Source organism: Anser anser, assembly GCF_964211835.1.
Source record: "Anser anser genome assembly, chromosome: 3".
Classification (NCBI taxonomy): domain Eukaryota; kingdom Metazoa; phylum Chordata; class Aves; order Anseriformes; family Anatidae; genus Anser; species Anser anser.
In genome coordinates this window covers 104,051,168-104,068,622 of record NC_139722.1, presented here as the reverse complement: position 1 = coordinate 104,068,622, position 17,455 = coordinate 104,051,168, and the positions used below count along the sequence as shown (strand labels likewise).

Below are 17,455 nucleotides of genomic sequence, written 5' to 3'. Positions count from 1 at the left end.
TTACTGACTAGCAGAGTTCACACTTCTCAAAGTATTAGAAATAACCTGATGAGTGGTTTTAGTTGAATTAAGTACTACTGGATCTTCCTAAAACAAGCCTTAAATCAAGCAGTTTATATATTTATGATCATGGAGGAAAGGCAATACAGTAACTTGTTCTCCTAGTTCTTATACATCCCTACTGAGAGAGACCATTTATTCACCTGCTCTTTATCTCTGCAAGTGCCAGCAGTCAGGCTTCCTTACATAAGGAAGTTTAAGAGCATACAGCCTTCTGCATTCCTGGGCTGTGCTAACCAAGTAGACTCAGCTGCTGCTAAATATCTTGCACTTGACAGACAAGGACACGTGACTCACTAGCACCAGATAAGCATCAACTCCAACAACCACTCTTTCTACAGAAGTGGAGGAAGGGCAAAAAGAACAGTGTCCAGAAACTCTTAACAGAATGAGTAAAAAGGGAAAACGAGCAAAAGAAAGTCAGTTACCAGGGATTTTAGTGGCCAGACCGATCGATGTTCAAGCTGACATCCCTCTGGCTCCTGGTAAGCTTGTCATCACTGTTACCATGTGACACAGCTGCAATGGGAAAAATGAAGGAATGAACAGGCCACAGTTGGCTTTGCAAGGGTAGTAGCAATTCTTTGAGCAAACAACTACAAAAGGGACATGGAAGGGTCCCCTGTCCTGTGCTGTTATGAAGCTCAGCAAATAGGACATGGTTTACTTTTGTAGTCACTACACCACCAGACGATGGAAAGACTGCAGGCCCACAGCACAAGCACTTTTTTTTTATTGAAATCAGAACTCATACAGGTACAGGCTTTGTACAAAAAAAAAAAATCTAAGAAAGTATATTTGCTAGCTTGACTCCAATAGTTTAAAATTGTGCGTCTGGTTTTAAACATGTGACATTTGAAGCTTGAAATGCTCATGAGAGACATGAAGTGTTTGTCTGCCTTGCCATAAGTTCTACATTACTGGAAAACAGCCAAAAACCCCAGACTAGCTTTCAAGTTAGGAGTCCAGCAAACAATTGGTGTCAGAGATGTAGCTTATCTAACTCACCGAAGTCGATACCTACCCAACAGTGAAGAATCCCACTATTTGTGCTCAGATGTAGTTCTGTTGATTAATAGTTGCCTCCCAGAACTGAGAAGAGTTGTGTGAGTATGTGTGTGTTTAAAAGATGTTGGCACTCAATTCACAGGTTTATAAAATGTTTCCTATGCAAGCCAAAGAGAAGCAGAAAACATAAAACTTCATGTTATGTGTACACACATCCTTTGCATTACATCAGCATCACTAAAATCCAGGAAGGTTCTTGCACTGCTGTCACTCGACTTAGAAAAACAGGAGAAAGGGGGACTGAGTGCATCTGTGGTAGGGTACACCTTAGTATTTCATTCTGTAAGTCACAGTACGAAAACTACTTGAATTCCACCTTAGCATGAAAGCATGAAGGTTTTTAAAAAAAAAATTTTCAAGAATGCCAAACACGTTTCAATACTAAATTCCACTCTTGTCCTCCTTCCTCTACCTGCTATATATTTAAAAAAAAAAAACACAATATGCAGCTATCATCACAATGTTAAAAATGTATTCAAGGTAGTTGGCTGGTATCCTGAAACAGTATACAAGCACTCAAGACAGTTTCCAGCAAGCTGCAGACTGTCCTGGCAGTCTCAGTGTCGGCCAGACAGCGCATCAAAGAACAGCTTTGTCTCCATGAAACTCACGCTTGGCTTCCAGGGCACAGGCTGCTGCATCGCAAGAGGATGGAGAGTTAGGGTGCAACGCATGGGAGGCTAGAACATTCTTTGCAAGGCTCAGACAAACCGCGCCCTCAGAACAAGATACGTTAGTTCATTCTTATTACTCCTCTGGCTTCTTGCCCCTAGTGCTCCAATATTTGCTGTATGCCTCTTGGAACATGTTTTTGCAGGGAATTTTGGCCTTCAGTTTGGTGCAGATAAGGAAAGATCCCCCCATCTTCCGATGAAGAGAGTAGGTCTCTTCTGGTGGAGGAACAAGCCGATGCTTCAGCATGACTGGAATTAAACCATGGATCTTTTCCGTGGTGCTTTGGTTGCCGAAATCAAAAGGTTCCTCAGACGCAAAAGCCTCTCCCAGGATGAGGACAGCATTTAAGTGTGCATCTTCCATTTCCTGCCCAAAAGGAAAGTGGCCCAAATAGTATCACTAACCATTTGAAACACCAGGGAGGAAAAGGAGAAATACTAATCCTAACAGCAGCCGATCAGGAGAAATATGTACCTATACCCACAACTAATGTAACCCCCAGACCCTGACAGACTGATAAACAGTTGGTTAATTCCAAGCACCTAAGCCTCCCAGAAGACTGTCTGCCCAGTCATGAAGTTTCAGCAGCATCACTGCCTGTCTTGCTGTGGGAGTGAAGGGAGATGGAGGGGGTATAGAAGAAAAAGTAGTTTGGGGGTTAGCAGATGATTATTGTAAATGATTATTACATTATCATTTTGTTCTGGCTCCTGCTGCCAGAACAAAAGGAGAGAACAAAATCGTGAACATTTTTTGCCCTTCTCCCTCAGCTTGGCGGCAGGGCTTTCAGACTGCCATCAAGAAATCTGTAAGTTAAGATCCACGTTCTTCAGCAAACCTTTCACTGGCCACCACTAAAAGTAGACGCTTCTGCTCCATACCTTGACTTCATAACCAGTGAGGAATTTCATTTCAATGGACTTCTTCAGTACTCTCTCTCTGTCCATGTCAGCGGCTGCCTTGATTACCTGAATAGGAAGAACACTTTCAGGAGAGCTAGGTGATGACTGAAAGATGCTTTCACACAAGAAAGCACATATATATGAGTGCATAAATTTATGAATCTGTAAGCAGGCCACAGAAGAAGACAGACAATGAACAGGACAAGCAATTCCCCCACACCCTCATATAAAAATCACTGAATTGTGAGTGGGTGAGATACACTTTGAGATACACTCTGCCTAAGTCTCCCAGTAAGCAATGTTACAGTTCTCCACATTTGTCATGTCATTTAAACACCAGGACACAACCACCAAAGGTTAGCAGCAGACATGCATAAAGCTGTCATAAGGGATAAAACTGGAACCAAGATCTCATCTCCAACCCTGCTTCCATCTACACCCAAAAGTAGATTCAAGTGCAGACACAAAGCAATACAGCTAAGAGAATTTTGCAAATACTCTTGAGAACCCCAGCGCAGCATTCTAGGACACACTGCAAGTCCTCACCTCAATGTAAACATCTGTGAACTTCTCGTCAAACCCTCGTGTTGCTCCAAAGTCCAGCAGGGCCACCTAGAAATAGACAAACCCTTCAGCACTGCAGTATCAACCACTTAAGGAAGAAGGCCTGACCTGAGAAGGCTCCCAATACCTTCAAGAAGTTCAACTTGCTGGAGCGGCGCTTTCCCACTGTCTCAGCTTCCCCTTAATTCCTTTATTCCCTAACAATAGGGCAAGCATTTGTTCCAGTACATGACACAGGAGATGTGGCCTGTGATGACATTGTCACACCTGTTCTGTAACCCCACTCAGGCTTTCTGCTTGGGGACAGAGCAATGCAGAACCTTTTCCCAACAATTCTCAACACGTATCTCAGGGCTGAACAAGCAATTCCATCCGGCCTGCAGGGTACAAGCAGGCAGCCAAGCCAACAAGCAGGACATCTGCAAATGCTTCCCCAAGCACCAATATCTTCAGCATAGCACAAGACAAAAGCATTCAACTAAAAACTGTTCAGATGTGCCCTGGTAGGAACAGTGCCAAATACAACTTCCCGGTGACACATTTCAAAGAAAGCAAAAGAGACCCTGAGGCTAAGGAGTTATCTGTGACTGGATCCAGGGCCACAGACAGGCAGTCCAACAGAGTTACACGAGCCCTGTTCTCCCTCCCACCCAGACCAACCAAGTAAAAGCAGCAAAGGGCCAGGTTTCACTGTCCTGCCTGCCCAAGGCTCAAGGACAGGAATCCATGAGAGAACCTCAGTAAGGGCTCAATGGACTTTGAGAATGGGGAATAATCAAGAGCTGGTGAAGAACAGCTCTTGCACAGGCAGAACGGGTGCTGCTTGCACTTACCTTGTGTAACTGCGGGTCATAGAAGAAGTTTGACCAGTTTGGGTCAGTCTGCATGTACTTGAACTCAAACAGCTCCCGCAGACACAGCACGAGGATGTGGTGACAGATCTTGAAAACCAGAGAGAAAAAGAAAAGTCAGCAGGGTGGCAAGCCCTGTCCATACATGTAATTTACAATGGGCATTAGCACACACCAGGAACACATCACCACACTGGTAGGTACCATCTGCTCCATGCTGCAAAACTCCTGAAGAGGTGAGAGATGCCTTTCAACAAATCCCCGCCCACTCCTGCCTTTGGACGCCCTTAGCAGACAACACATATCCGAAGGCCCCTAGCTGTACCTTCAGAAGGGCTGCTGCCCTGTACGTGGCAACTGAGAACAGCAGGCTGCAGGGGTCATCAAACTGCACGCATTACTCGTGTCCTGGTCCTGCCTCCCTAGCTTTGACTACAAGCTTGGTTGTTGCTCTGGGAGCAGAGGAGCATCTTCACAATGCACGAAGGGACCCAGCAGCAGAGGTAGGGAAGACCAGCAGGGCATTACAACCTACTGTGCAATGGAAAGTCCTGCAGGACTTGGCCAAAATGAAGCCGGTGTAACTCACAGGAGGCAAGACGCTGTTCCAGGGCACTTTGAGTTAAAGGCCCAAAAGAAGCTAAGAGTCTCTTCCTGCGAAGCTTCCTTCCCAACAACATACAGAGCTAGGTTCAAACCTTTACCTAAAGGGGTTTCGCTACATGCACACACCACCAAGTACTCCTCAGCAAAGTCGTCTGGGCTCAGCACCAGCCCCGCCTGAGGGAGAAGCAGCAGGCACACAAGCTTGGGACTTGAAGGCATGGAGGAGGCAAGAGCAGCAGCCTCTAGAAAGCCCGCTACTGTATTACATACAGCAAAGCCTCTCTGTGAGGATACGTAAACTGGAGCCTGTTCAGTACAACTGCCAGCCTCATCCTGCCTGTCTTCAGCTTCTAAAAGGCGCAATGAAACACTACCTTCAAGAGGGAAGGAGGGAAGAGGTCAGTAAAGGCAAGCCAGACCCTGCTACAAGACACTGCCATTTGGGTCAGAAGGTTGTGGGCCTGCTAGGCCAATTGCTTTGCTTTGCTTACAGGGAAAAGTAGCACTGCCCTACCTCATAGCCTTTTAAAAGCAGCCCAGATGATACAGCAGCCCATCCGAGAGAACAAGCCCCAAGGACAGGCGCCCCAGGGGTCTCAGGCAGCCAGCTCTGGCCCATCTCCAAGTCCAGTATGGCACTGGAATCTGTCTAGAGGAACATACACCCTGCACTTTTCCCCAGTGACCTGCTAACAGCTGACAGCTCACAACAAGATTAAAAAAAAAAACAACCAACCAACCACAAAACATATCCAAATACCAGGACAGTTATTTCTGCTACTAAAGCAGATGCTTCTCCCACCACAGCACTCCAACCCCTTGCTATATTCAGCGCCGATGTGCACCCACCACCACATCCCCCCTTCTGTTTACTGAGGTAGTTTTCCAGCAGCTCTGTACAGCACAGGTCAGACTCACAGAGGGAGATGACACCCAATCACTTTGGCAAGGGCATGAAATTCTCCTGCAGTCCTGTCCAAGAGAACAGCTGCAGAACAAAACTATTCTTCCCCCAGAGCTGGCAATTCCTCCTAAGCTTAGGGTCATCTGAGAGAAACAGGGCACCTAGGAGTTCCTCAGCTAGACCACCTCCCCCTTTAACCACCCTTGCCACTCACCCTCTCCAACCTGCTCCCTGTGCATGAAGGCCAGTGCCTGCAAGGCCTAAACCAGCCCAGGGAGACTCCCGTGTTGCTGCCAAACTCCCTGCACTGAAATCTTCCCTTAGGGAAAGAGGATCCAAGCAGTCACCAGCTCCAGCCCTGCTTTGCGCTCCTCAGGGTCTGCCCTTCCACAAATAACAAGTAACTCTCCAGCCTTCCAGTCAGCAAGCAGGCCCAAGCGTGCTTGTCTGAGCTAGGGGAGAAGCAAGCCCACCCAACAGTACCTCGTTTCGGATCTCCTGGCTCAACCCTACAGCTTGATCCAACGGGAAGCCAGACACAAGCTCTGTGGTCAGGACGTGTTTGCTGCACAGCTCATCCACTACTCGTGGGACATAAAAGAAGGGGTGGTCTTTCAGCAGCTCCCTAGGGCACAGAAGTAGGAAAGGAAAAGGTTAGGAGTCCCGGAAGCAGATGCGTCCCTCTGCAACATCTTGAACAGCACACAGCTCCTTCATGTAACCTGGTTCAAAACTGCTGCCTTTTCCCCACACGCTGGCTGCAGCTGCCAGGAGATATTTTCCTCAGTAGCTATAGTAGGGATCAAGTCACCAGAAGCCATGCCAGTGAGTTACAGCTGCTGGTGATTCCTGAGGTCACATCTCCTGCTGAAGGAGCAGCTTTAGGAGGGCCTCCAGGCTGGCACACTGAGGGGCACCAGGCTCCTTTGTTCATCCCACTTCAGGGCCAGACTGCATGTACAGAAGAAACTGGCCTTTTGCAAGGGGAGCAGTGCCAAAGGAACAGTTCTGCAGGGTGGGCAAAGAGGGGGCATCCAGCCTCCAGCAGCACTCCCAGGTCCAACCTCAACATAAAAGCAATCTGGACCCCAGTGCTACAGTGAGGCAAGGGAGCAGCCAGTTGCTGTAGGAGGGCTGACCCAAAAAAACTCCTAGATAAAATGAAGACAGAAGCTTACTATAGCCGGGCGTAACAGAACACAGAACAGCACTGCAGCCTGGCCTCCAGAGTTACTACAGTATCTTCAGTAGTTTTACCAGAATGTGTGTGGTAAAACAGGCTCGTGTTGAAAGAGAGAGGACAGCAGCTGGCTGCCTCATCCCCGTGCTTCAACATCAGCAACAGTTCAGCTGACTGAAAACACACCTGGATGAGAAGAGGTGGTAACAGGGGCCACAAACACACTATTCCCTTGGGTCCCCAGGGCATGGAATTCACCTCCCCACTGTCCCTGAAGTTAAGGAACCTCCCTACATTTCACACCCATGTGCAGAGACAGGTTGAGGGCACTGGTGTGAACATACTGGAATTTCTTCGCGCAGGCAGCTTCTCTCTGGTAGTCACACTCCAGGGCCAGCTCTCTGCTCAGGACTTCAATCAAATGCTCAGGGAACAAACCTTAAAAGCCAAACAGCAGAGAACAGAGTAGTCTTAGAAAAAAAGCCCCTCAGGCTAAGATTGCCAGCACTGCAGCTGAGGAGCAACCTGCTGTCCAGCCAACTCAAGGCTGAAGAATGCAAGAGGTCCCCAAGAGCCACCTCCTCTTTGCAACTAGAAGCAGTTTGTACAGGTAACCCCAGGCAGTGGCCACGCAGCTGCTCCTTCAGCAAGGTACATTCACAACGTGCTCACACAGCTGGGCCCCGTCCTCCCCATCTCCCACCCTGTACCTCAAGGTGCCTGTTCCTGCTCCCTCGCTCGGGGCAGCTCTGGTGCTGACGCGGCTCTGCAGCAAGACACGTCAAGGCAGCAGGACACATCTCTGCAGGGCCCTGCCCAGCCACCACAGAGCAATAGCCACAGTTTTTGTCACTATGCAGCCTGATCTAAGGGCAACATCTGTACAGTGCCACTAAGATTTACAGCTGCTGCATGCAGGCGTTTGGAAAGAGGAGCAGTTAATCCTGCAGTCACTGTGAAAAAATGGGTGTACTCCTGTACTATAGAAAAGCACTGAGAGCCCAGAATCTAATGGTTCTCCACCTCTCCACAACTCTACCCGTCATTCGCTGCTCGTCCCAGTCAAAGGGCTACAGGAAATACAGGGAAGAATGAGTTCTGCCAACCTTGGCAGAAAATAACAGGGACAAAGCAAGAACACGTTATGTGAACACTGCCCATATTTCATGCCTAGGAGGCCATCAAAAGTGGGTATACCCAGACACTGCAGACTACCAAGAGTCCCTGTGAGTCCTTCGTTGTAAAAGTGCACACGTACAAGTGTATGTTACTCTGGCAGGTGCACGCATGCACGCAAATGACCAGGGAAAATAAACAACACAAGTGCACTTCCCACCCCACTGAGTGAACGCTGGAACAGGCACATGCCCAAGGGCATGCTCTCCAGTCTAGGGAGAGAAGTAAGCAAGGTACAAGCCTCCATGTGCTAGATGAAACATGGGTCTTGGTCTTCTTACCTTCAGGGAGAATATTGCTCATGCTCAGGACAGTCATCAGGTTATTAACGTCGCTGTTGATGCTCTGGGCAACTCCAGGGTACTGCAGGATAGAATGGGAAAGGGCAGCATTAACACTAGATGAACCCAAGGAAGCCAGTTGTACAGGGCAAGATAAAGACGCCTTCCAGCTCAAAATGAACTGACCCCTCAACACAGCCACCTACAGCGTGGCAATGAACCAGGGCACACCTGAGCCACACATCCCTCCTCTAAAAGCATGTATTATTGCCCAGCATCTAAAATGGAGGACCGAGAGCCAGGGTAAGATTCATCCCCTGGCAAACAGAATGGCCTTTTCAGTTCCTGACATGGACTCTTCTAAAGTGAAAGAAATTCTAAGCTGCAAATCCCAGAAACACACAAAATCCCTCAGACACAACTCCCAGTGACAGCAGCCAGCCGCTTTCCTACCACAGCTGAGAGCACATGCCACTGACAGACCCGGAGTGTTTCATCCACAGCAGCAGGGCAAGCAGCGAGACCCCACACCAGACCTGGAAAAGGTACCTCCTCCTGTTCTTTTGCACCTAGTCTGTAACGACATGAACCAGCCTATGCTGTTGTGGAGCAGAACCTAAGGTGCCACAGGTTTAACTTTCCGTTGTTACTGCCTTGGGCTAACTTCAGAGATTCCTTTGGACAAAACTAGCTTGAGAAGAAGCCAATAACCATCCACATCATCTCTAAAGCCTCCCAGTTTACAAAACAAAGAAACAACCAGATAACCAACTTTGCCTGAGGTCCCTTCCTGACCAAGCAAGTACTGTCAGTCACTTCTTTTGCATTATAAAGCATGCTGTACAACTGGTTTCAGCTCCAGAACTTAGTTGCTAGAAATACCTGGTTGAAGTTGCTGACAGCTTTACTGGAAGTTAGTGAATAACCCTCAGCATTGTCAAACTGCCATTTCTCAACGGTCAGTGCTTGCTGTCACTTCAAACTTCTATAACCTTTGGGCTGTGGCCAGAAAAGGCATGAAAAGGCACATTCCAGAAACAGGACTGACCCATGGAGTAGGTAGGACCCTTGCACACAGCATTAGCTGGTACGAGCAGTCCCTTACCACCATTATCCCCACACTTCAGTGATACAACCAGAAGAAAGGTCTCCCACTCATCTGGAGTCAGAGACTGGCCCAAGTTGCAGAACCTTTTCTGTCCTTCCCCTCTGCTTCAATTAGGGTAAGACATTGCTGGACCCAAATTTCACTTGCATGAAAGTGTTTCCTTATCTACCTAGCACTAAATATATTCGTGCAGCTCCGCTGCCTCTCTGTGCAGCACAAACAAGAGAGGAAGCTGGTCTCTAAAGCCCACCTGGATTTTCATGGCAACTTCTTTCCCATTTTTCAAGCGTGCCAGGTGAACCTGACCAATTGAAGCAGCAGCAAAGGGGCGTTCTTCAAAGGACTCCAGTTTATCCCTCCAGTTGGGGCCAAGGTCATTGTTCAGAGTTTTCTACAAATGAAAGGAAAACATCAGGGGACAGCAAATATTTAAGATCTGCATTATTTGAAATCATGCTCCTCTAAGATGACTTGCTCTGAGTACCTACACCCTGCTTCCTAGACCGTTTCCCCTTCCTCCCAGTGAGCACACTACTGTGAGCAATGGTCCAGCCAGCAGTGGCTCCCTATCAGAATCTGTTTAGTTCTGGGATCTGTGTGAGGCTTTGTTACTGGGGCCCGAAGAGCAGTGATCTTGAACACAACCACCACTGCCTCAGGAATATAAAAGCTCCCCTTTTGGGGCCACTTATCTTCCAGAATATGGGCAAGGATTTAGATATTTCTCCTCTTTCATCACACTACCAAGCTGATCGGAAGCAATACAGGCATCCCAGAGTGACCCTCTTTGAGGCAATATTGACAATTAAACACAACAACCCCCATTAACAGCTTTTTTGTTACACTGCCAGACTGCCATACTTAAGTGCTGGCTCTTATCTTCCAGAAGATAGATGTAGTGCTGACAGTTCCTTTTGCGTTACCCTTCACATCTTAATTATCAAAGGGAAGAAAAGGAAAAAAGAAACGTTCCAACTCTACTTGCAGGTAGATTAGATATAATCAAAGAGACAGAATTGCTGTTTATTTTCCATCAGACTAAAATTTGTGAATTTTTAAAATGGGATTTAGACACTTGTAAACACTAGTTTAACATCCATGACGAAGATCAGAGAGGGAGAGGAAACAGAAGAGGAGGCTGCACTAAACTAGTCCCATGTGATCATATTTGTATGGACTTCCTGTTCCACCAGCATAACTTCTGGACATAAAAAAAAAAAAACAAAGAAAACATTTTTTTCCTCTGTCCAGAGCTGAATGTATGTGTGTGGGTGAGAAGTGACAGCACATAGCTGAGATAAGGAATCAGATGTCACCCACAACTGAAAATATGCAACTTCTGTTGAAGGAATACTCTTAAAAATACCTGTCTGCCTCCCCCAGCAGCGTATGTCACAGGTGACATTTGTTTTGTTACGGACCCTCCTCCCCAGTGAGCAGGAAGGAATATTCCTTACCATCATCTGCTTTATGGGCATGAAGTCGGCACTCTGACGCACACGCTCAAAAATCCTCTGGAGATGGGGGTTGATGAAGGCGTCATCTGCCAGAGGAAGAAGACACAGCAGTCAGCACAGGCACCGCGTTCTCCAGTTGTTCTTCAGCACACAAAGAAACATACATCTGTGCTCAAACAAGTCAGGTTGTCCTGCCCAAGCACACAGCAGTGAAGGTTATGGAATCCGTTTTAGCTCAGAAATACCATACCCTGAAGTGAACCCTTAGGCAGACCTCCTGAAGCATCACACCTTTGGAAATGAGCCAAACGGAAGTCCTGGACACAAGTAACAGAACAGAGGGAAAAGCTACTCCATTGCTTTCGCCCTCACCAAAAAATACTGTATATTACCTGAACATCTCCTAAGCTTGCCTGCTGCAGACAGAGTAAGTTTCTACGCACCTTTTCCCAATGAACAATGTCAGGACAAAGTATAAATATGCTAGAAAACATGCTGGATTCTGAAGTATAAAAAGTTCCTCAGCATCGGTTGTCATCATGGTTCCTGGCTCAATTCAGTGAAATAACAAATACTGCTACGGACCCCACACATCCAGCAGCAGTTCTGGGAGCAGCATGCAACACTGCACGGCACGTAGACTTCTGGTACGATGGCAGGTTGCACAAACACAGAGCACAAGGTGCTCTGCACAAGCCTCTGTCATCTACCAGCCCTTGCTGACAGCAGTACAGCATTCAGGCCTAGGTGAGGACACTGTGTCACAGACGCAGGTAACAGAAGGAACCCCTGGGAAGTCATCCCAGTGCTCCCAGGTTCGTGGTGGGGTTTAACCTAATTCATTTTAAGGGGCAGCAGTTTCTCTAGAAAGCTGTGCAGCAGTAAAACACTACTTATGCAAGTACTGGATTCAGACTAATCATAATGTAGCCTCTACTACTGTAAACAGCTACCCAAACGTAAACCAGTTATAAGTAGGCAGAAGAAAACATAACTCAGCTAAAATTAACTTATTTTAAGAGCCAGAAGGATTTAGCAAGCATTTTTTACCCTCATAGGAAACGATGGGGGGAGTGAGCTCTTGAAAGATTAGTCATCTCCTGTAAGTAAAGGCTTCTACAACTGCCCAGAGAAAAGCCACCAGTTCTGGCAAACACTTCATTTCATAAAGACTTGAAGAATTAGATTTCACTGCTGGCTCTCCCAACACCAGAAAAAAGTCCATGCTACCAGCTTTATTCTTGAGAACCTTCACATGCGCTTCTTACATTCAAATCAAAGTGCGTCATTTATTTACAAACACAACCTGGAGTCTATCCCAGGAAATGAGAAAAACAGCTACCTTAAGGACGCTGCCCTGGGAAGGGAGGAGCTCCCATTCTGTCCCTGCAAGGGCCTATGCTCTCTGCAGGCATTGCAGCACTCTGTACACGTGTCATGAGTCAGATGAAGGCTGGACAATGCCACTGAGATTGCTGAAGGCCTGTATGTCTTGACACTTGAGTGAAGTCAGTTGGCAAGTGTTTGAACCCTTGCCAAAGCTCGGTCATTTTAGGAGACAGCAGGCAAGTGACAAAAATCCAGATTATTTCTGTTCCTCAGAGGTGGCCTTTCACAGCTGTTCCCTCGTCACTAACATCCCAGCCGGGTGCAGCTATAACCAGGCTCTGGGCACACATCAAGTGCAACTCATAACAGCATCCTAAGAATTTCTAAGTTTCTCCCCACCTACAGCAGGCAAGTTGACTTCAGAGCCAACTTCCAGCCATGGCTCACTCATTCCATTTACGAGAGGCACTGGCCAAACAAAGCAAGGAACAGAAGAGCTCCTCCTAGATCTGCACTATAAACAAGAACCTGGAAGTTTCTCGAGGGTGAGAAAAGAGCATATATGGGTAGCGGCCTTTGACGTGTCAGCTGCTGCCTCCCACCTAGCTCTGCAAGTGTTGCCATCAGCCTGGCACACACCTACAACAGGTGATAGCAAATGAAGGACGATGAAATACCACGAGGGCTCTCCGGAACACAGAGCTGGTCTCAGTTATTTAACACAACACAAGATCCAGCCCCATCAGTCAACACCTACTAAAATTAATGTCAAAGCACAAGCCGAGCAAACTGAGTACTTCAAACACTCAGACGCTGACTCAGTATCAGTGATAACTTGAAAGCTATTTTCAGACAAGTGTAAAAGCACTGTTTTTGCTGGTTCTTTCCTTCCTTATTTTTTTTTTGGCAGGAAAGCGAAGTGAACAGATTCAGATAAGGTTTGAAATCAGCCCTCCTGCTATCTTCCAGGAGTAACCTAGCAGTTTAGTGCAAAGCAGCAGATGTCACTCATGCCTCCACCTGTGACCTTAAGAGCCTGATGCAGTAAGACAGCCTGAAATCTCTTCAAGAACATAAAAAGAAAGTTCCACACAAACATGCGTAAGAACTTCTTTACAGTGAGGGTCACAGAGCACTGGAACAGGCTACCCAGAGAGGTTGTGGAGTCTCCTTCTCTACAGATATTCAAGACCCACCTGGATGCTTTCCTGCTCAACCTACTGTAGGGAACCTGCTTTTAGCCGGGTGGTTGGACTCTATGATCTCCAGAGGTCCCTTCTAACCCCTACAATTCTGTGATTCTGTGATGTAAATCACAAACAGGTTGTTGTAATGGGAGAAGGCTGTAGATACAACCTCAAACACTTTTGGTAAATGATGAACAGGATCATGTTGTCATCTTCTACCTCCTTTCTAGCAGGACACTTGAGAGTAGGCTGTGATACAGCTCTGCTTCCCAACAACTGCTTTTTACACACAGGCATTAAAATTCACAGACAGTCATCTCATTTTCAATCAATTTCAGCTGTGTGCCTGATTCAGCTCAGACCTACAACAGGGGCATTAGGCAAGTGGTGGTATATAATCCATACATCAGTTACTTCAGCCTGTGATTAAGCTGGACTGAATCGAACATATCGCCGCCACTGTTCTCACATGAGAAAGCTACTTGCTTGTCCACATTTACTCCATACTGACTGATTTCAAACAGCTGACAATGTAACACAAGAAACGAACTGCTCCACCAGGCAGCACCGCTGAGGGTAGCTAAGGACCTATGCTACCACTTACCTTGAATGCTTAACATCTGTCCCAGCTTCAGAGCTGCTCCCCGGACCTTGCACAAGGTTCTCACAATTCTTTCCGCGTTGGCCTCTGACAGGAATGGGCTGGAATCCATCACTGCTTTCTTTCCTGAGGGCAAGGAGAGAAAGCACATGGATGAAAAGCACCCTTACCTCAGCAAGCTCACTCCACTGTGTTAGCTTACGCTCAAGCAGGAGATTCACCTTTCCGCAGAGAAAAACCAAACCAGGACTACACTCTGTCTGCTTCGCAACCCAGGGGCATGAACTGTGGTTGTACACCTGTGTCTTGTTCTGACTCACTGCTAGCTTGAGTGCCAACAGCAACGAGTCACAACAGCACAAACAGCCATGGAGGCTACGCAAACTGCCCAGGATCCCAGGCAGACATCGGTGTTTGAGCTGGTTGTGCCACATAGCTCAAGCCTCACACCACATCAAGGTCTCCTGAGTCTTCATGTCATAGGCTGCAGCATAGCCACAGCTTCAGAAGAGCAGCAGGAGTGGGACACAGCAAGAGGGATTGTCAAAAGCCTTGACAGCACACTGGAATTGACTGAGAATATGCTCCCACTTCACAAAGCAGGAGCAGAGTTCACACCAGCACCAAATCTTCCCCCCACCCCCCCAACACGTTCATACACACACGTATTGCTGTGTAACTGTACATCTAAAGCATGCACTAGGCATCTGCAGAAAGCAGATAGAGCCTTCACATTTCCAAGTGTATAACAGCATTCTTAATGAAACTGTAATCTCTCTCAATGCACAGGCAAAATAAATTGTCCCAGCACCATAATCCCAAAATACCACGGTTGCATATAGCATCTTGAAAAGGCAGCAGATTGTAAATCTGTGATGAGGTTACGGAGCCAGCCAAATCCAGGGAGAGAGTTCTCCCAGAAGACCAGCAGGAGCTCTCATCTGGGATACCATGTTGTTCTTTGACAATTTTGTGTCAGAGGGAAAATTAATTCCAATTGCCAACTTCTTTCCCTCTTACATCCTCACACATGCATGCCACTCCTTACCGCGTTCTGACAGGGAATTTGCCACTGAGAAAAGACCACGAAGAACATCCCAATGCCACTACAATTACTAGTTCCAACTGCACTTAGAGAGCATGCCAGGAGGAGGCCAAACCCTTACTCTCACCATCGGTCATGCATACATCAGCTCGTGCAGAACGAGGCCCAGAATATACCAACACAAACAAGCACGGTCCTGTCCCCAGCAAAGGGCAAAGACTGATATATATATTTTATTTATTTTTAAAGATGGAACACGGAGGGAGACTAACTCAATTTTGTGATCCCTTTGGAAGCAACAACTCCCTCAGGAGGACAGCTTTTCTGGCTTACAGAGCACGGACAGAATGGGCAGGCAGGCACCTGATGACCGCTGCTCTTAGGACTGCAGCTCAGCTCCCACGGAGAGTGGAACAGGAAGGAGGTCAGGTCTTACAGGTAGGCTGCAGAGCCCAGAACTGGTATGTCGATCCTGGGGCTACAGCTTGCTTCAGCACTTCAGAGGAAAGGGTACAACTGATGGAACAGCTGAAGCCAACATATACAACAAGAAGGGCCCAAAAGGCACAGCAGCTGCAAGATCTGAAGATCTCTGACAGGTGGAAATTACTAGTGTGTCTCGTAGTGACTGCAGCAGCAAGAAATCCTCTCCCTCTCCAGCTAGCTCTCAGGAGTGTGTACAGAGGGAGCTCACACTGCCCAGGGGACAGGAAGAACAGAGCACTGAAGGGCGGAAGGCTTGAAGCCACGAACAGAGCTCTGGCTCTCAACGGTCCCATAAGGAAAACTCTGGATCCTTAGCAGTGACAAAACAAACAGTCCCTCCCACAAGGTCCAGACACAGAGGAGCTAGGGAGACTACCGAGTTCTCTATCTTCCTTCATAACACCTGCACAGATAAGGATGAAAGAGTTAGTTAATGATTAAAGTCACCTCCAGAAGCCAGTGAGCCATGACCGTTTTAAAAGTCTTGTCAGAGAAAGAGCCAGCATAGGCACTCCCCCACCTTGTTCTCCTGGCATGCTTCTCATTGAAGTTGAGCCCACAGGGGTGCTGCCTGACTACCAAGCCACCCAACAGCACGTGACAGATTGTTGCTTGTTTATGTACCTTGCTAAAAGTGGGCACGAACAAGAAGGTGACCTGAAAGCAAGAGTCAAAACCAGATTTATGTAAATGACAAGTGAAGAAACAACATGGAAAACAGACAGGCTTCCAAGGGTAGGTGGAAGAAAACAGGTATAAAACCCAACATGGTTCATCAAAACACACTGTATGCCAACTTTCAGTAAGTTAAAGTTCTTCCCAGAGACAGCAGTCTACATTTGATACTACAAACTATTTCCTCCCCATCTCAAGATCACCGTTTTTTTTTCCCCCACCCAAATTCAGCAGGCGAAGAAAGAAAAGGCAGACAGTAGTCACATCTAAAAAATCTGTGGAAATAAGGAGGCCTCAGAAGTGAAAGCTCCTGCTGCCACACTGCTTTGCAAGCATTTATTTTTAGGATCATCTGCCACACAAATTTTGGAGCAAGTGAACAGTCAAGAACATAACCTAAGCACTTAAGACTGACCACTCAAGGAGACTGGCACTTCTTCTTTCCATAGGGAAACAACCATTTGTTCAAATCTAGGCTAGCTGCCAGCCCCACAGGGCTCTGCCCAGCCTGGCATTTGCACAGTGCCTATCAGGACAACCTGTTATAGGTCATTAATAAGTTACAAAATTGACCTTGAATCCAAAGTCTTTCTGCTAGTAATGGCAACTATTTGTCTGGGCAGTGTTTCATTCTTATTCCTGGAAACCTGTTCTACTCTCCCATCCCCACCACCCGTAAACCTTTTACTTTAGATACACACTAAATGCTGAGACTACCAGCAAGGTCACCAGTGACCTAGGAGGTTATTTTTAAGTTAGCTACATCAACACAACAAGAAAATTCCCACTGGAAATGAAGTACGACCATCCTCTTTTTAAAAGATGAAGGTGAACCAAACCACTTATTAAAGCACTTAAAAGATGGCAGCCATAGGGCCGTAAGCCCTTAAAAACACTCCTGCAACTCCACAGAAATCATTTCCACCACCAAATTTCTATGTCTAGGACATCAGGCTTTGACGAGGAAGGGAGAAATTCACAAACTCTTGCACCAAAATTTTTGTTCAGGGATAAGTCCCTTAATATTATAAAAAGTAAATTGTTTCTGGAAACAGACAAGATGAGGCAGAGAGGAGAGGAAGGGGAAGGGCCCTGTAGTTGCTAAACAAGAATGGAAATTTAGGTGGGGGGAAACAAATCAATACAAACATGGTTACTAGAGAACATACAGGAGAGGAGGCATCCATGGGACTCCCATTTGGTAGCAGCAATGGCAAGATGACAGAAGTACAAACCATGTTACTGGGATCACCTGTAGCTCAAGAGTTTCAGGCTTGCAATTTTGTGACTGAAGGATGAA

General features: G+C 46.9%; 1 protein-coding gene across 4 annotated transcripts in view; it reads right to left on the bottom strand.

Annotated features, from left to right (window-relative positions):
• Window positions 1-775: 775 nt before the first annotated feature.
• Window positions 776-17,455, bottom strand: part of COQ8A (coenzyme Q8A) — a 39,509-nt gene continuing 22,829 nt past the window's right edge. For all 4 annotated transcript variants that reach the window (XM_083831238.1, XM_083831237.1, XM_083831240.1 and 1 more), the window contains exons 6-15: window positions 13,953-14,075; window positions 10,833-10,918; window positions 9,626-9,766; window positions 8,268-8,349; window positions 7,155-7,248; window positions 6,114-6,255; window positions 4,103-4,210; window positions 3,252-3,317; window positions 2,685-2,771; window positions 776-2,169 (exon numbers count right to left, since the gene is read on the bottom strand). In XM_083831238.1, the coding sequence (XP_083687364.1) occupies window positions 1,876-2,169; window positions 2,685-2,771; window positions 3,252-3,317; window positions 4,103-4,210; window positions 6,114-6,255; window positions 7,155-7,248; window positions 8,268-8,349; window positions 9,626-9,766; window positions 10,833-10,918; window positions 13,953-14,075 (1,223 nt within the window). In that variant the 3' untranslated portion in view covers window positions 776-1,875. The remainder of the gene's footprint in view (window positions 2,170-2,684; window positions 2,772-3,251; window positions 3,318-4,102; window positions 4,211-6,113; window positions 6,256-7,154; window positions 7,249-8,267; window positions 8,350-9,625; window positions 9,767-10,832; window positions 10,919-13,952; window positions 14,076-17,455) is intronic.